General features: G+C 68.0%; 1 protein-coding gene across 1 annotated transcript; it reads right to left on the bottom strand.

Annotated features, from left to right (window-relative positions):
• Window positions 1–138: 138 nt before the first annotated feature.
• Window positions 139–16,670, bottom strand: HSPA12B (heat shock protein family A (Hsp70) member 12B). Its single transcript, XM_075752882.1, has 13 exons — window positions 16,200–16,670; window positions 13,318–13,379; window positions 10,308–10,408; window positions 9,064–9,188; window positions 8,447–8,633; window positions 7,890–7,994; window positions 7,596–7,712; window positions 6,923–7,094; window positions 5,088–5,174; window positions 3,877–3,981; window positions 2,248–2,506; window positions 1,942–2,045; window positions 139–1,819 (listed from the first exon to the last, which is right to left on the bottom strand). The coding sequence occupies exons 2-13, from the start codon at window positions 13,358–13,360 to the stop codon at window positions 1,176–1,178; spliced, it is 2,049 nt and encodes a 682-aa protein (XP_075608997.1). The 5' UTR covers window positions 13,361–13,379; window positions 16,200–16,670; the 3' UTR covers window positions 139–1,175.
• Between the last annotated feature and the right edge of the window lie 699 nt (window positions 16,671–17,369).

Genomic DNA, 17,369 nt, shown 5'->3' with positions numbered 1-17,369 from the left:
GGGGTCCCTGTGGCCGTGCCCACCCCTCTCCTCCTGCCGCAGCCGTTGCCTTAGTCCCCTCCCGGTTTTCCTTTTTTTTTTTTTTTTCTTCTTTTTGTTTTCCTGGTGAGACCACGGTACAAGGACCAGGAGAAGTGGCTCAGTTTCGAAAACGACAGGAGGCTTTATGTGCCTATATATATATAAATATATAGATATATATACATATACACGTCTGTGTGTATGTGTGGGGGTTTTTAAGGCCAAAAATCTATAGAGGTAAATAATAAACTTCAGCTCAGGAGGGCCTGGAGCTCGGTTCGCCCCCGTTAAACCCCCCAGGAGTGTCGGAGCTGGCGGCTGCAACCTGCTTAACGCCCACAGAGGAGAGTGGGGGGACCCGACACTGCTGGGGGGCCGGGCCAGCCCTTCCCTGCAGCACTGCGCTGCCTCCCAGGGCCGGCGCGGGGGGGTCACGTCCATTTATCTGTGCACCCCGGGGCGCGGGGGGCTGTGCGAGCCCGTCCCTGCGGACACGGATAAACCCGGCCGGGCGCTTTGGGGCGGGGGGCTTCGTGCTGCAAAGCGCCCTGACATCCAGTTCCAAGGGGTCTGGGGGGGGCGGGGGGCTGCTGTCCCCCTCCTCCTGTGCCACCGTCCCCGTCGGGCTGCGCTGGGCAGGGCGAGCTCTGCCGCTCGAGGGACGCCAGCTGCGAGGGCGCCGTGTAATCCATGTGAAAAATAGAAATGTGGGTTTCCAGCAAGCGTCTGCATCGGTGTTCTCGGGAGCTGGGGGTGCCGTGGGCTCTGGCGGGGGCCCTTTCCCGTGCTTGGGGGGCAGCCTGAGCCCCTGGTCCCGCTCGGCCGGGCAGCACCGCCCTGTCCCATCCGTTGGCAGGGCCGGGGGTGCAGTCACCCCTTCTGGCAGCCGGACCCCGACCCATCTCTGTGGGAGATGCGGGTCCCGGTGCAGCACGGGGGGAGCAGCTTTGGGGTGTCCCGTGAGAAGGGGGGGGCCACCAGCACGGTTGCAGCGGGGTCTGGTGGCAGCTTCACAGCTCGGCTGGGGCAGCGAGCCGCTTGTTCCCTCCGCCCGGCTCCCGTGGGGTCCCGTGGGGCCGAAGCCCCCAGTGGGTGCCATTGGGGGTCCCGGGGTCCCCATCCCTCCCCACACAGCCCTGCGGAGAGGGGGGGGCTCAGTTGGAGAGGAAATCTATGGTGGCTCGGACCGTCTTGGAGGTGCGGATGTCCATGGCGGTGACCTTGATCTCCGTGTCCCCAAACTGCATGCTGGCACGGATCTCGCGGCGGCCGCGGGCCGGACTGCCGGCGTCGCCCAGCGCCTCCAGCTCCAGGCTGATGGTGCCGCACTTGCGCACGCCGGGGTCGGTGATGTAGACCACGTCGTCGGTGGCGCAGCAGTAGATGTTGATGATGGTCTTGCGCTGGCCCGGCCGGGCCGGGCAGTAGCTGCGCTGGACCACCTCCCCCAGCGCCACGGACTGATCCACGGAGACAAACTTCTCAAAGATGTCGGTGCACCAGTTCTTGCCTTCCTTCACCAGCAGCTTCTCCCGCGGGTGCTTCCCCTCCACAAACTTGTTGAGCACCCCCACGCCGTAGGTCAGGGGGGAGCGGCGGACGCGGACGATGGTGGGGTCGAGGCCGAAGAGCACGGCCCCTTTGAGGATGGTCAACCCAACGTCTTGGGGGATGATGACGCGGCAGGTGGGGCCGAAGGCCGCCTGGACGGCGCGCTGCAGCATGGCCGACTCCGCGAAGCCCCCCACCAGGAAGAGGAACTTGATGCCTTGGACCTCCGGCTTCTTCAGGAGGTCATCTGGGGAGGGAGGGGGCGTCGGGCAGGGCCGGGGGTGCCACGGCAGGGGGCCAGGGCCTGGGGAGAGGGGACCCCCCCCTTGCGGGGGGGGCAGCCGGGCTGCTCCCGCCCCCAGGACCTACCGATGTGTTTGATGATCTGGCTGATGGTGGGCTGGAAGAGCTCGCTCATGGCCTCCGCGGACATCCGCAGCATCCCCTGGGACGACCACTTCACAAAGTTGACGCTGGGGAGGGAGAGAGGGTGCGGGGTTGCCCCTCACCAAAGGCCCCCGCCCCGGTCCCCCCCATGGGATCCCCCAGCCCAGCAGACCCAGGAGCATCCCCCTGCCCTCCCCCTCTCCCCCCCCCCCCCCCAGTTTAGGTCCCTCGGGGCCACGTGCTCCCCAGGGGTCCCCAGGCCCTGTTACCCCCCCGCCGGGGTCTCACTTGCTCTTCTTGAGGGCCGTCTCCACGTTCTGGCCCCGGTGCTTGCGGTAGAAGTCGATGAAGGAGAAGGGCAGGGAGATGTTGAGGGGGCTGGCGCGGGAGGGGGCTGCCGCCCGCTTGCGGGCTTCGAAGGCGATGGTCAGGTCCACCCAGGCTGCGGGGCGCTTGGCCTTGAAGGTGGCGATGAAATCCTCCCCGAAAATGTGACACAGCAGCTTCTCGAAGGCCAGGTCCACCCCCACGGCCCCGTAGGGACCCCCTGGGGACCAAGGGAGGGGGCTGGCTCAGGCAGTGTCCCCACGGCACACGCATCCCCACGTCCCCCATCACCGTGTCCCCAGACCCCCCCCGGTATCACCCAGCAAAGCCTGGGGCACTTTCTGCGCCAGACTGTGGCCCCCAGCCCCGCTGCGGCCCTTCTGCGGGGGGGGCAGGGTGGGGGGACGCAGAGGGGAGCCCCCCACCCAGGGCTGGACCAGGGCACAGGGACAGGTCCTGCACGGGGGGCAGGGGGGGGCATGGGAACGTCCCCCGGGAGCAGGGAGAGGGCAGGCAGCGTGGCTGCGGGGACAGGGGCTTCGCGTGCCCCCCGGGAGCAGGGCGGGAAGCCCGTGGGCACGGGCCAGGACACGGCCCGACCCTAAGTCACCCTGTGCCCCCCCCTCCGTGTGCCTGGGTGGCACTGGGGGCTGCGGTCCACAGCACATGGGGTCACCGGTGGGGTTTCATGTCCCCAAACTGGGGTCCCTGGGCCTCAGCTTCTGCCCCTGCCCCACCTGCAGCCACCCCCAGACCCCTGTCCCACCCTGCACCCCCAGCCTCTCCCACCCGCATCCTTGTGCAACTGGCACCCCCCCAACCCAGCACCCCTGTCCTACCTTGTCAGCCCCCAGCCCAGCACCCCTATCCCTCCATCACCCCCAGCCCAGCACCCTTGTCCCTCTGTCACCCCCTCTCTCACCCTCCAGCCCAGCACCCCTGTCCCACCTAAACTCCCCAGCCCAGCACCCCTGACCCTCCGTCACCCCCCAGCCCAGCACCTCTGACCCGCCATCACCCCCCAGCCCAGCACCCCTGTTTCCCCAGCACCCCCCAGCCCAGCACCCCCGTCCCCCAGCCCAGCACCCTGACCCTCTGTCACTCCCCAGCCCAGCACCCCCGTCCCCCAGCCCAGCACCCTGACCCTCTGTCACTCCCCAGCCCAGCACCCCCGTTCCCCCCAGCCCAGCACCCCTGTTCCCCCAGCCCAGCACCCTGACCCTCTGTCACTCCCCAGCCCAGCACCCCCGTCCCCCCAGCCCAGCACCCCTGTTCCCCCAGCCCAGCACCCTGACCCTCTGTCACTCCCCAGCCCAGCACCCCTGTTCCCCCAGCCCAGCACCCTGACCCTCTGTCACTCCCCAGCCCAGCACCCCTGTTCCCCCAGCCCAGCACCCTGACCCTCTGTCACTCCCCAGCCCAGCACCCCTGTCCCCCAGCCCAGCACCCCCTCCCCACTTGCCCCCCCCCAGCTCCCTGCTGACACCAGGCGGTGTCACAGGCCCGGGCAGGACCCTGCAGGGGACAGGGAGGGGACCCCGGCCGGGGGGCGGGGGGTGTCACAGCCGGGCTCTGGGGGCCGCAGCCCACCCGAGGCTTTGTACAGCTCCTTCAGCGTCCCCTGCGGCTTCTCGATCTGGTGCACGGTGAGGTCCACGGTGCCGCCGCCGCAGTCGGCCACGATGTAGCGGTCACCTGCGGGCGAGGACAGCGGCCGAGTCGGGGTCCCGGGTCCCCCCCCCCCCGCTGCGGGGTCACCGCAGCCCCCCCAGCACCGCACCCGGGCTGACCCCAGGGACGCCCGGCCCGTGGGCTGCGTTTTCCCCGGGCTGGGGGGGGGGGAACCCACCCCCCCAAACCCCACAGCTCAGCTTTAACCAAAATCCGGGGGTTTGGGGTTCTTCCCCACCCGAGAAACGGCTGCAGAAGGTTTGGGGGGGCAGGAGGGGACATCGCACCGTCGGAGGGGAACGACGGGACGGGGGCGGCCAGACCCTGCCCCCACCGGCATCACCTGGGGGGGGTCACGACCCAGTGACAGCCCCGAGCGCTGTGTCCCCCCCCACGCAGGACCCTCCCCTGGCGCTGGCAGGGCCACGCTCGGGCTGCGGGGGGGGGGGGGGGTGTGTGGGGGTGTGTCTGGGGGTGTGTGTGTGTCTGTGTGTCTGGGGGTGTCTGGGGGTGTGTGTTTGGGGGTGTCTGGGGGTGGGGGTGTCTGGGGGCGTCTGGGGGGAGTGTCTGGGGCTGTGTGTGTGTCTGGGGGGGTGTGTGTGTGGGGGGGGGTGTCTGGGGCTGTGTGTGTGTCTGGGGGGGTGTGTGTGGGGGGGGGGGGTCTGGGGGTGTGTGTGTCTGGGGGTGTGCGTGTTTGGGGGTGTGCGTGTTTGGGGGTGTGTGTGTTTGGGGGTGTCTGGGGGGGTGGGGGGGTGTCTGTGTGTGTGTGTGTTTGGGGGTGTCTGGGTGTGTGTGTGTGCACGTGTGTGTGTGGGTGGGTCTGGGGGTGTGTGTGTCTGGAGGTGTGTGTGTGGGGGGTGTGTGTGTGGGGGTGTCTGGGGGTGTGTGTGTTTGGGGGTGTCTGGGGGGGGGGGGTGTGTGTCCGTGTGTGGGGGGGGTCTGTGTGTGTGTGTGTTTGGGGGTGTCTGGGTGTGTGTGTGTTTGGGGGTGTCTGGGGGGGGGGGGGGGGTGTCTGCCGCGGAGGGGACACCCCGGGCCCGCCCCCCCCCCCGCCCAGGGTGACCCCGGGCCCGGGCAGCGCCTCCCGCGTGTCCCCCCGTGAATCCTGGGGGGGGCACCCCCCCTCCTACCTGCCTGCATTTCCGACCAGAGCTCCCCCACTCCCGACTCCACCAGGAAGGTCCGGCTGTGGCGGGACCGCCGGAGCTGCTCGCGGGCTGCGGGACAGGGCGGAGGGGCCGGCGTGGGGCTGGGGGGCACCGGGGCCAGGAGCAGCCCCGGGACCCCCCGGCGGCTGGGGACCACGGGGGGGGGGCTCCGGCTGCCCGCACACGGCCGTGGCCGCAGCTCTCTGCCGGGGCTCCCTCAGCACCCCACGGGATCCCTCAGCACCCTCCCGGCCGCATCGGGCCCGCAGTGCCCAGAGGTGGCCCTGGGCGATGCCGCCTCCCCCCTTGTTGTCCCCAGCCCGGGTGGGGTTTCCTCTGTCCCCCCCGTCCCGGGGCAGGGGACATCAGAGCAGCCCGGAAGGGCAGGGAGCTCCGTGCGCGGTCCCGGGTGGGCAGACCGGAGGCAGGGGGGACCCCCGGCTCCCATGGGTGGTGGTGGTGGGGGTGCACCCCCAGAGGGTCTCGGCCGGCCCCGGAGCAGCGGGCGGACCCTCCCCGTGTGCCCGGGGTTGCGGTACGCAGTGACCGCGGAGGTCGGTGTGGGAGCGGGGGCTCGGCCGGGCTGGGGCTGCGGGGGGGCGGCCGGAGCTGCGGGGGGCAATGCGGGGCGGCTCCGGCTGAGCCGGCAGCGACGGCTGGGGCTGGAAGCGCCGGGAGGGGCGGCCGGGGGAGCGGCGGGGGACGGGCGGAGGTGGAGGGCTGGGCGGCTGGAAGGGGCCGTGGCCACGGAGCGCGTAGGGCTCAGCGGGCCTGGGAGAGCAGCCATCGCCTGCCCCGGCCCTGTGGGCTTGGGGAGGGGGGGAACGGGCTCCCCGGGAGGGGAACGGCCACGGCCTCCCGTTCACTCTCCCTTGGCACGGTGCCCCACTCGTCTCTGCCTCAGTTTCCCCCATCGCTAGATGGGGGGGTCCCTGTCGCGGTGCAACCAGCCCTGGCCTGGCCTGACACGGTGGGCGAGGGATTGCTGCGCCCGCTTTACGGCCCTGAGCGCCCGCCCAGAACGCAGCCCGGTGCGCACACCCAAATGGCTTTTGCCAGAATCGGTCTCGTTTGCTGAAGTACCAGAGAAGGGAAAATTTTAGGGAAGGGGATGGGAAGGTGGAAGAGAGCCGGGAGCAGAGGAGGACGGGGAGGGAGTCAGCCCCTTGGCGAGGGGCTGTGCTGGGAAGGGCCGAGGTGCCTGTGGGAGGGGAGCATGGAGAGCCCTGGGGGGCTATCTGTGTACCCCTGCTCGCAGGGGCCGGCAGGGCTGCAGGCAGAGCTGGCCCGGGAACCAGCAGCAGCTCCCCAGTAAAAGCCCCTGCACTAATCGCAAACCACCGGCTGGGGTTTCGCTCCGTCCCTAAAGCCAAACGAGAGGCACACACCGGGCCCGTAATTCAAACCAGCTCCCTGCCATGGCCAGTGGGGACCCGCCGGGATGCCTGTCCCTGTGGGAACGGACCCCCCCCGGGCAGGGGCTGCTCCCAGAGCCCCTCCGCACCCTGGGCAGCACCCACACCTTGGGAGGGGGACGAGAGAGCCCCAGGATGGATGCACTCCACATCTGCACCCCAGCCCCTCCCCGGCACCCCACTCCAGGGCTATCGGTGGTGCTCAGCCCACGGACCCCCCTGCTGCTGCCCGGGCTGAGCTGTGCCCCAGGGCTGCCTCAAAGCCCTTCCCAGCCGCTGATGGACCTGGCTTGCACGGCCGGATCCCTGCCCGCTCCATCTCCTGCTATTCCAGCCCCCACCCTGCCAGAACCCCCCCGCCAGCACCCATCCGGCAGGTCCCGGTGCCCTGCGGCCGCTCACCCTGCCGAAAGCTGGAGTCGATGGAGTGGTCCGACGCCAGCCCGTTGGCCGGGGGTTTGCAGCTCAGGTCGATCAGCTGGTGGAGGCGAAGTTTCCTGCAATAAATGGAGGCGGCTTCGGGCTCCAGCGCGATCAGCAGCTGCTCCGGGTTCTCTGGGGACACCAGACCGGCCTGCGGGGAGGACGGGCTGTCAGGGCAGGGAAGGTGCCGGTGCACCAGGACGTCCCTGCACGCCATGACGTCGCGGCTGTGCTCCGGCAGGGCTTTCCCATCCCCGGCCTTTGCGCATCGCTTTTAGCCTGTATAGGTTCTATAGGATGCGCAGCAATCCCATGCGTTACACCCGTGCTGTAGGGGTGGGTTAGCTCCTGCCCGCCCAGGGACCCAGCGCCAAGCACCCAAGGGGCACCCCCCATCCCTGGGGGAGCACGTGTCCCCCATCCCCACCTTGCTGCACACCCAGCTCCGAAATCCTCCCGCCCACCAACGCCAGGATTCAAAGCCGGCCTGTGCCTGGCAGCCAGACTCCAGGATCTGCTCCTCAGGCTGCCGGGATACGCCAGAGACCCGTCATTATGTGGGCAGCACCCACGGCGAGGGGGGGCGAGGAGGTACCCCCCAAAGAGCACAGCCTCCTGCGGGGGTCCCCCCCCGGCCCGGGGGTCCCCTTACCTTGTAGGCAGCCTCCCGCATGAACTGCTTGGCCGGCTGCTTCCAGATGGCGGGGACGGTGATCACCCAGCGGATGGCATCTCGCTCAGGCAGGGACGGGCACTGGTCCTTCAGCTCCTGCCCGGCAAGAAGCAGCAGGTGACCCCCCCGGCCGGAGCATCGGGGCTCTCGGTGCAGGGCGGGGAAGGAACACGTGGAGAGGAGGACACGCACGACTTGTACTCCGTTTGGGGAAGGAGAGGAAGGCTGCGCGATGGTGCAGGGAGACGCGGCTCGGGTGCCAGGGTGCCCTACCTGCACGGCGTGCTGCTTGAAGAAGCGGAGCGCGTGGGCAAACACCTCCAGCGCTTGCATTTTCTTCCCGTTGACAGCTTCTAGTTCAGTTTTCATGGTGAGGTCCTGCCGGGAAGAGCAGTACCAGCAAACAGGTCATGCAGGGTGCTGGGACGTGGCCGGCACCCCATCCCAGCTCCATCGGCTAGCCTCGGGCAGGGTGCTCGTCCCCCCGTGCCAAGCGGACCGGCTGGAGCACGGGCACTCGAATTGCCGCTCTGCAGCCACAGCCACCTGCCCTGGGGCAGCTCGGATGGGGGGAACCAAAAATTCACCCCCCCTGCAAAAGGCTAAAACATCTCTACGTGCAAAGTGTGTAAAGCAAACAGCGGGTCGGGATGTTGGTGATCAGAGGTTTTGCTTGTAGCCCCTCTCCAGCCCTCCTGGCTTTCTGCTCCCGCAGTGACCCCCATCTTTGCAACGCGGGATAAATCCCCCGGGCCAGCTCGGCTCACGGCCAGCCTGGCCAGGGTCCCCGCGGGTCCCCTGGGGCGGTCGGGACGGGAGCAGAGACTTACGCTGGTGCTGTGAATCTTCATCTTAAACTTCTCGAAGTAGAGCCAGTCGCGGGCCTCCTCGGGGTCCAGGTCGTGGTAGTAGTCCCTGGCGGTGTAGCCGAAGCTGTGGAAGATGCCCTCCGGTGTCAGCAGGAGGCTGGTGGGGGTCTTCTGGTTGGCCACCCCCGGGTCCCCTCCTTCCCATTTCCTGCAAACAGGAGCCGGCAGCAGCCCGTGAGCCTCAAAACCAGAGAACGGGTCCTGCCCCACTTCATTTATTTATCTGGGCACAACCTCAAGCACCTGAAAGGGGGACAAAGACCGGACCAAGGTCCCTGGGAAGGCTTCGCTCCCTGCGCAACCCCTGCAGGGCTCCTCCGCGCCCACGCGGGTCGTTAGAGCGCTAACGAAGAGGTGCCCTCACCCCATCCTCCTGCGTAGGGCGAGACCCATTTCACGGGGTCCTTCCACCCCCCCCCGCCAGGCTGCATCCCTCACCCGCGATGGGGCGGATGCTCACTGCCCAGCCCGGCTCCATCCCTGCCTCTCCCAGCAGGGCGAATTCCGGCCACTTTGGGCAAAACCCCCCGCTTTTAACAGTTCTGGGAGCAGCTCTCAGGCCTCTGGCTGCTCCTCACCTCATCATGTGGATGGCCTCGGGGTCGCTGGAGAAGCTGAAGGCGTAGCCGCTGGACGTGGTGCCGAAGTCGATGGCCACCACCACGGCGAAGGAGGAGGTTTGCTGGGAACGAGCCTCGCTCCTCTGAAACGCAAGGGCAGCCGTTAGGGACGGGCTCTGTCCCGGGGGCAAGCAGCGGAACAGGGCTGGCTGCTTTGGGAAAAGGGTTAAAAACCCCCCAAAAAAACCTGCAAAGGGGTTCATTTTTTCTGGGTCGGACCCGGGCAATTCCTCCTCTTGCACAGCTCCAAGTCACTGAGAAGAGGGGGGGCCGTGCCGGTGCCCAGAGCCAGGCTCCGTGGGCAGCCCCCGAGAGGGACGGACACCGGCAGCCGCTGCCCACCGGAGCTGCCTGGGGGCTTGGGGGGGGGGGGGGCTGTTTCTTCCCGGGCTGGGGGTGTTGGTGCTGAGCCCTCTGCACTTGAACCCTGGCAAATTTTAGCTGAGATTCCCCAAAGTCTTCCCTGCTCCCGCTCTCGGTCCAAGGGACCTTATCCCAGATGCTCCTACCCGACCGAAAACCTTCCTGGCCCGGGTCCTTCGGGGCTTTCTGACCCCCCCTAGAGCTGACGCTTCTCCGGTCCTGCCTTCGGGCCCCCGGGGCAGCAGACGGACGCGGCAGGGACCGAAGGTGCCGAAGGAACCGTGGCGAGCCCCGTGCCACCGCCCCACCGCCCCCGCCTGCCGCAGCCTCCCGGCGCACGCGGGGCAAACACGGAAAGCTAAAAGCCCTCATTAACTTTTAACGTAGCCAGATTTGATAAGCGCAGACATTAGCTTGCTGTGAAAAAAGCCGGCGATTAGCACGGGTGAAGTGGTTGTCTCAGAAATGTGCATGTTCGGGGAGCTGCAAGGACAGCGAGCGCAGGGGAGGGACGGGCTCCGGCACGCTCCCTGCCCGCACCCCGGGCAGCCCCTGGGATACAGGAGCAAGCTGAGGCCGGGAGCTCTGCAAAGAGTAAAACTTGTGCTGGTGATTCCTCCGGCTCCTCTCGTGCTAACCTCCTCTGCTGGAAACCCCCTCGGTCCCGCAAATCCCACAGCTGGGGGGGGATCTGGGCCCCGGCGAGAGACCGACCCGTCCTTCGGCCGGTACCGGGGTGGGCGGTGGGGATGGCAACCAGAGCGGGAGGGCAGGAGCCGGGGGGTGGGCACGATGAGGGAAGGGAGACGGAGCCCCAGGGGACCCCACAACTGCCTTACCGGCGACTGGGATGGCGTCAGCGGGGCGATGCTGCAGCTGTCGTGGGGCGTCCCCGGGGAGCCGGGGGGGGACGGCGTGGGGCACCGCTCGCCGTGGGCACCTGGGGACACAGCAGGGTGAGGCTGGGACGGGAACGGCCCCCGGCCCCTCCTGGAGCCCCTTCCCCAAGGTGAGGGCAACGCGTGAACATCCCGATGAAGACCCAGCCGGTGCGGATGTGGGTTTGGGAGCCGAGGGGTCGGAGCTGCTGCGGGGGCTGCTCTGGGGGGCTCCACACAGGGCAATTCTGGGCTGGGGGGGGTTCTCGCACTTCTTTCAGCCATGCGTAAGGAAGGATCTCATCAGCGCTGATTAAATTAGCAGATGAGGAAGCCCTTGGAGGCCTCACAAGGAGGTGCAGGAGCCAGTTACACCTGGTGTTAGCACTGGTGAGCTGCTGGTGAGCTCACGGGGATCCCTCCCCCTGGGCACGGGGCTCACGCTCGTGCAGAGGACGGGGACGGTGGCCAGAGAAGAGCCACAGGACTGAGGGACCTTCCGCAGGGTTTGGTGAGGAGACACGGGCTCGGCGTCCTCTCCATCACCGGAGAGGAACTGGCACGTGGAGGAAGAGCCATCTTGCCCCGAAGCCGGTATCTACAGTCAGCCAGGTGAACCTGCGAGCCCAGTTTCTCCCCGTCGGCCCTTGCGGGTGGCTGCAGATGGAGACGCTTCTCCCGCAGATGAGCAAACCGAGGCGGGATGGGTCCCACCAGGCACATCTGCAGGGGACCAGGGAAGTGGAAGCGCGGTGGTCTTCGACCAGCAAAGGAGCAGCCGGGTCTAATTCCTTGTGGCTGACGCCAGAAGAGTCAGGGCCAAAAACCCACGGCATGTTTGTAGCAGAAAGGGGGGCGGTGGTTCTCCAGAGCTGCCTATTTTTAAATCAAGACAGCCATCGTCATAGAAATACACGCTAGTTCAGCTTGGCAACGCCCGGCAGGGACGACTGCGAAGGATGCCAGAGGCTGCTCCGGGCGAGCGGCTGCAATGCTTGTGTCCAGTGGGAACGGGGGGAAAAACTTGGGAAAGAGACGCTGGTGAGCTACCGCGGCTGAGCAAGTGTCTGCAGCGTGATGCCACGCAGAACCGGCTCCTCGGCCCGCGGCCACGCTGCGGAACAACCCGGTTTGGTGGGGACCCAGTAACTCCTGTGTGAGCCCGTGGTAACGCCGAGGCATCAGGGAGCTCAGGGGGCTCCTGCTGTGGCTCGCCGCGGTGAGCCACGGACACGCGCGGCGACAGGCACCGTGGGGCAGGGGCTGTGTGGCCGCCCTCGCTCTGCGGCACCTCTTCCTCTTCCTCCTCCTCCTCGAGACGCCAGCCAGCTCTGCGTCCCTGTGGGTGACCCCCAGCAGCTCCTCCAGCAGCAGACGCCTTGTCCCGGGGGTCCCCGTTAACCCCGGTGCGTCAGCCCGGGCTGGGGCCGCTGCAGAAGCCGCGGTGGGACGGGGCGAGCCCCGGGGCCGTCCTGCAGGCCCGTGGCGCTGGGCTGCCTGCTGCCTGCACTCCTCTTGCCACATGGCTCCAATTAGCGGAGGGGATTAATCATCCGCCCCGCAGAAGCACGAGCCGGTGGAGGGGCTCCAGCTGCTGGCGGGGGGCGGCGGGGAAGGGGCTGGTGCGGCTGATGGAGCGGGGCCGTCCTTCCCAAGGGACTTGGCCGGCGCTGGCTCTGGTTGGGGTACGGCTGTGCTGGGAAGGGGACGTGGGGTCCGGGCGGCGACTCCGGGGAGGCCGAGGGACCATCCGCCCCATGGGCTCTGCTGAGCCCCGTGCTTTGGGTTTGCTGCCCTGGCCGGGCGGCTCCGTGCCAAGCGGCACCCACTCCCAGCCGGACTCCGGAGAGGTTTGGGGCTGGAGGAGGCTCCTCGATCTTTCCTCAGGGAAGCGTAAAACTCCAGCTCTCCTCTGGCAGCTGGTGTCTGTGTCCAGGCGAATCCGCCTCAGCTCCCACTGCGACCAGTTTGCACCAGGACGCCCATGGGGCAGCTCCCTAAATCCCTCTGGCAGCTCGGGAGCCCCGGAGCCTGCAGCGGGGGTGCTCTGGGACACCCCGACAGCCGCAGCCATGAGGCTCGGCCACACGGGCACCCCCCATCCCGGCAGCGGGGGTCCCGGCTGCTCCCTCCTGCTTCGTCTCCTTGGCCGGCCAAGGGCCGAGCCGCCGGCACATCGCTCGGCTCGGGCTCGGTGCTGCGGCGTCAGGGACGGCGCTGTGCCACGCGTCCCCCGGGAGCTCGGTCGCTCTCTGCCGCGACACGGCTCCGGTGCCTTCACACCTGCTCCGTAAGTGCCTTTCGCTGTACCCCGTGTCTGTGCCATGAATATTTGATCCCTGACAAACGGGAACGTCTCTCCGGGTGTCTCGGCGTGCCGGCAGAGCCATGCGGCAAGGGAGGCCCGTGTCCCCTGGCCATGGCGGAGAGCATCACCCAGGCTGGGCAGGGAGCCGGCGGCTAAGCCGGGCTTAGAGCCTGGGGCTCTGGAGACCCAGCCCAAGGCTCTGCACGTGAAGCATCTCTCCTGGGGTCCAGAGTCGGAGCCAGCACCCGGCAGCGCGATCTCGGGGGGCTGCGGGCCAGGCTGGGGGGACCCGCAGGGGGTTAATTCTGGCAATATCGGCTCTTTGCTCAGGCTGCTCCCCGGTTGTGTCCGCAGGCTCAGGTTTCCTCGCCGCAGCTGGTTCTGGTTACCCCGGTGCAGGAGCAGCGTGGGGGGCTCCTCCGTGCCGCGGACGGGAGGATGACTGCGGAGAGGACGGAGGCCACTCCTGCGCAGGGGCTGCGGGACGGGGGGCACCGGTGGGGGGACGCCCGGGTGTGCGGGGAGGCGGAGGGAGAGGGGCCCATAGTGTCACGCTTGCAGAGAGCTTGTCCCTGCTGGTGGGGGGACAGGGATGGGGACAGCACCCCCCCCAAGCACCACCCCACCCCCCCAGCAGGCACCCTCTCTGGGGAGCACCCTTACCCATCCGGACGCTCTGCACCCCGGGCTCCAGGAGCATCGCCATGGCGGCCTCGCCTTCCTGGCTGTAAGAGAAGGAGGAGAGCGATGGGACGAGCGTCCGTGTGCCCGGAGGTACTGGCCGCCCCTCGGCAGCGGGGTGCACAGTGTGCCACGGGCTGGGGGGTCCACGGGGCCCCCATTACCGGGTGAGCCCAGGCTCAGGCCCCAGCAGGGACAGGGCTGGCCGGGACCCCACATCCCCTGGGACCCCGCAGGAGCAGGGGCTGCAGGTGGGACACCCCAAACCCCGGGGCTCAGGGTGCAATAGGGTGCAGGAGGGTGGGGGCTTGGCCCCCTGTGCCGGGGGGTTCAGTGCAGACCCGATCGGCACCGGCCAGGCGCTGGCACAGCCGCTGGCACAGCCTGTGCCGGATGGGGGAACCGGGTTCCTTTCGTCAAGCAGGTCAGACAGATGTGCGTGAGACAGATGTGTGAGACAGATGTGCGCAAAACAGCATTCCACCAGGTGGGGTTCACGCTGCAGATTTTCAGGCTTGATCAAAGAAAGAAACTGAGGGCAGGCGACCCTTTCAAGTTATTATCTAAATCGGAGCAGTCACCGCGCGGGGCCGTCTCCCTGCAGCATGGTGGCCATGCTGGCAGGAGCGGGAATGGCCGAAGGCGTCCCTGCCCATCCTTGGGGCTGCGACCCGGCGTTGACCAGCTCCAAAACTGCTTTCCTGGCTAACAGACCGGCTCCTGGCTCTCTGCCTGCTGCGAGAGCACCCCATCACCCCTGAGGCTGCCTGCCCCACGCCGGCCGCTTTCATCCTGCGGAGCCACGGGCTCAGGACAGGGCTTAGCTCATCGGGGAGAGGCTTTGCTCCGAGCCAAACCCACCCAGGCGCTGCCGGCCCGGCGGCCAGATCCTTGCTCTCTGCAGCCTCCCCAGAAAAAGCCTCGTGCTAAAAATGGCAGGTGGCGGAGCCTTTCCCCGGCGCGGGGGGGTCACCCCCGCCACCCCCGCGGAGGAGCTGTGGCCGATGCAGGCTGCGGGTCAAACCGCAGCGCAGAACGTGGTGCTGGGGGATCCAGGGAGGGCACGGGAGGGGAGGGCGGGTCTGGCAGGCTGAGGCTGTCAGAGGGGCTTCTCCACCAAAACTGGGCTTTCCGTAAGGTTGTGGGAGTGCACGCGCTCAGGGGATCGTCCCTCCAACGCCGGGAATGTGTGTGTCCTCCGGCAGAAACTCTGCCCCGGGCTTAGCTGCCATTTGTGGCGTCCGTTTGTCCGTCTGCAGGTCAGACGCCCCTCGTGCTGCTCCGGGGCCAGGCGGGGAGACTCTGCCACCCCAGAGCCCAGCCTGACCAGGCTGAGCAGGGACATCCTCCGCGTCCCTGTCCCCGGGGTCCGAGCTCCCGGGGGAGGCTTCCCGCATCCTGACACGTGGAGCCATCAGCCCGAGCAGGTGGGAGCAGCGAGGCCCCGGCTGGTGCCTCCATGGTTTCATTCCCCGTCCATCCACGGCCACGGGATGGTCCGGGCAGTCGGTCCGGAGCCTGTGCAGACCCTCAGGCTCCGGGTGGCTGAAATCCCCCGTCTCAGCACACCGAACTGCGAGCAGCTCTCGCCCAGGGGTTGTCTGACGGCCCCCCCTGTGCCCAGGCTGCCAAACCCCTGCCTGGGGTCCCGGTGAGGAAGATGAGGGGGCTCAGCCCACCCTGGCAGCTGGTGGCAGCACACGGAGGGGCCGCGGTGTCCTCCAGCCCCCCGAGGGGTTTCGTCCGGCCGTGCCTCTCCTCGTGCAGCACTGGCTGTGGGGTGCCCAGCAAGCCCAGCACCCCCACAATCCCGGCCGGTGGACACAAGCGGATCCCCCCCCTCTTCCCGTGCACACGTGTGTGAGCAGGACACATGCCTGCGTCGAGCTCTGCAGCCGTGCAGAGCCCTTGTGTCCTCCAGCGTCGTCCCCGTGAAGACCCCGGGCAGCGATCGCGCTGCCTGCACATGAAGCTGCCTGCACATGAAGCTGCCTGCACCCGCGGCCCCTCCCAGTGACATGGGCTGAAGCCCCCCGCTCTGGGGGGCCCTGCCATGGTGCCGTGGAGCGGGTCCCGGCGGCTCCCGGTGCTCGCTCTAGCAGCTTGTGCAGGAGCAGCGTTTTTGAGAACTTTCCACCATTTCCGCCTCTGCTGGGGCTCACGGAAACGGGGAAAGGAAACAAGTTGGGGACGGCTTCAGGGCAGCCGAGCTGGCCAGGCAGGGTACCGGGACCTCGGCACGGCCTCGTGGGGATGCCGGCTCTGCTGGGCACGGCGTCCCTGCGACTGGGGGTGTCCCAGCCGGGGGGGGTGGGCTCGGGGCAGCTGCGGGGCTGGGCTCCAGATGTGCGGGGAGCGGGAGGAGGCGTTCGTCCCCACAAGCCTCTTGTGCCGGGAACGAGCACGTCTGCGGGGCTGGGGAGCCCCTGAATCCTCCGGGCCAAGCTGTTGGGTTTCCGTGGCTGTTTGTGGGGGTCCTCCCCTTCCCGCGGCCATCGCCCGGCCGTGGCTGGGCCAGGGGAACCGGCGGGATGTCCCGGGCACGGCTTGCCCTGGCACGGGCTGCCACAGCACTTGCAGCCCCTGCACGGTGCCGGCACGTCACGGCACTATCCCTGGGCTTGGCGGGGTCACAGCAGTATTCCCTCCGAGATGGGGGGCGCAGGAGACGGGGCCCACAGAAGCTCAGGAGGGGCTGACACCCCCCCCCCCAGTGCCGATGTGCTCGCTCGCGGCCAGCCGGGGTGGTGACACCCTCACCCCGGGCAAGGCAAGAGCCGGGCGATGGCGGGTGCCTGCAGCCCCCCACCTCGGGCCGTGCCTCTGCTGCTCCCCAGCTCCCGCCAAGCCCCACGGCTGCTTACCTCTGTGGCGGGGGACAGGTTGGGGACCCCTCAGTCCGGCCACCACCTTCTCGCTCCAGCTGTGCCGGCCGGGTGCTGGCTCCCGCCACCACCGGCGATGCCCCCCAGCCGTGCAGCCGGCCCCGCCGCGCAGCCCCCTGCTCTCCGGCTTCCTCTGGCTTCCCCGAGCGCCTTCCTCCCACTCCCACTCCCGGCCGGCGCCCAGCCCAGCCAGCGCCTCAAATTGCAATTCCAGCTGCAGATGTGGGAGCGGGAGGAGGAGGCAGGGCCAGCGCCGCTGGGAATGAAACCTAAACGCCCTGCTCGGCCCCGGGCTCGCCGCAGCCTCCCCGAGCCAGGGAACCGTGGGCGGCCGAGGGGGGACGGACCCCTGAGGGGGATGAGGCTCCCAAAACGGCCAGGGATGGGGATGCTGAGGGCAGCGGGGAGAGGCACCAATAATCCTCCACCTCTGCCAGCACTGTCACCCCCTTAATTTGTCTTTTCTCCATCCCCACGCACGTTTCCCCCCCAGTTTTTGTCGCTCTCTTCGTCCTGGCTGACACATCAGGTGTAGCCCTGTGGGTCTCTATGCCCATCTTCAGCTGCTGCTGGCTTTCTGCCCATCTCTCTGTCCATCTGCCCAGACATACAGCCACCTCCTGACTCCAGACCCCATTCCTCCCAGCCCCACAGCCCCCCCGAGCCGTGCTGCTCCCCAGACGGGGCACCTGGCTCGCACTGTGCGAGGGAAACCGTGCCCAAGGGGGGGGGGGGCAGGCGAGGGCTCCGTCCTGTGGCTCCCAAAGGTCTCTGTGCCAAGGAGAAACCATCGGCAGCGGACTCAAAAGCACAGGAGGATCATTGGGGTCATTGGGGGCGTTGGGATCACTGGGGGTGTTGGGATCATTGGGGTGATTGTGGTCATTGGGATCCTTGGGGGCATTGGGATCATTGGGATCCTTGGGGGCACTGGGATCATTGGGGGCATTGTGGTCATTGGGATCATTGGGATCGTTGGGGGCATTGGGATCGTTGGGGGCATTGGGATCATTGGGGGCATTGTGGTCATTGGGATCATTGGGATCATTGGGATCATTGGGGGCATTGGGATCATTGGGGGCATTGGGATCATTGGGATCGTTGGGGGCATTGGGATCGTTGGGGGCATTGGGATCATTGTGGTCATGG

Source organism: Balearica regulorum, chromosome 4, assembly GCF_011004875.1.
Source record: "Balearica regulorum gibbericeps isolate bBalReg1 chromosome 4, bBalReg1.pri, whole genome shotgun sequence".
NCBI classification, from domain to species: Eukaryota; Metazoa; Chordata; class Aves; order Gruiformes; family Gruidae; genus Balearica; species Balearica regulorum.
Note: the sequence above shows the minus strand (reverse complement) of the source record. Positions and strands in the feature narration are given on the sequence as shown.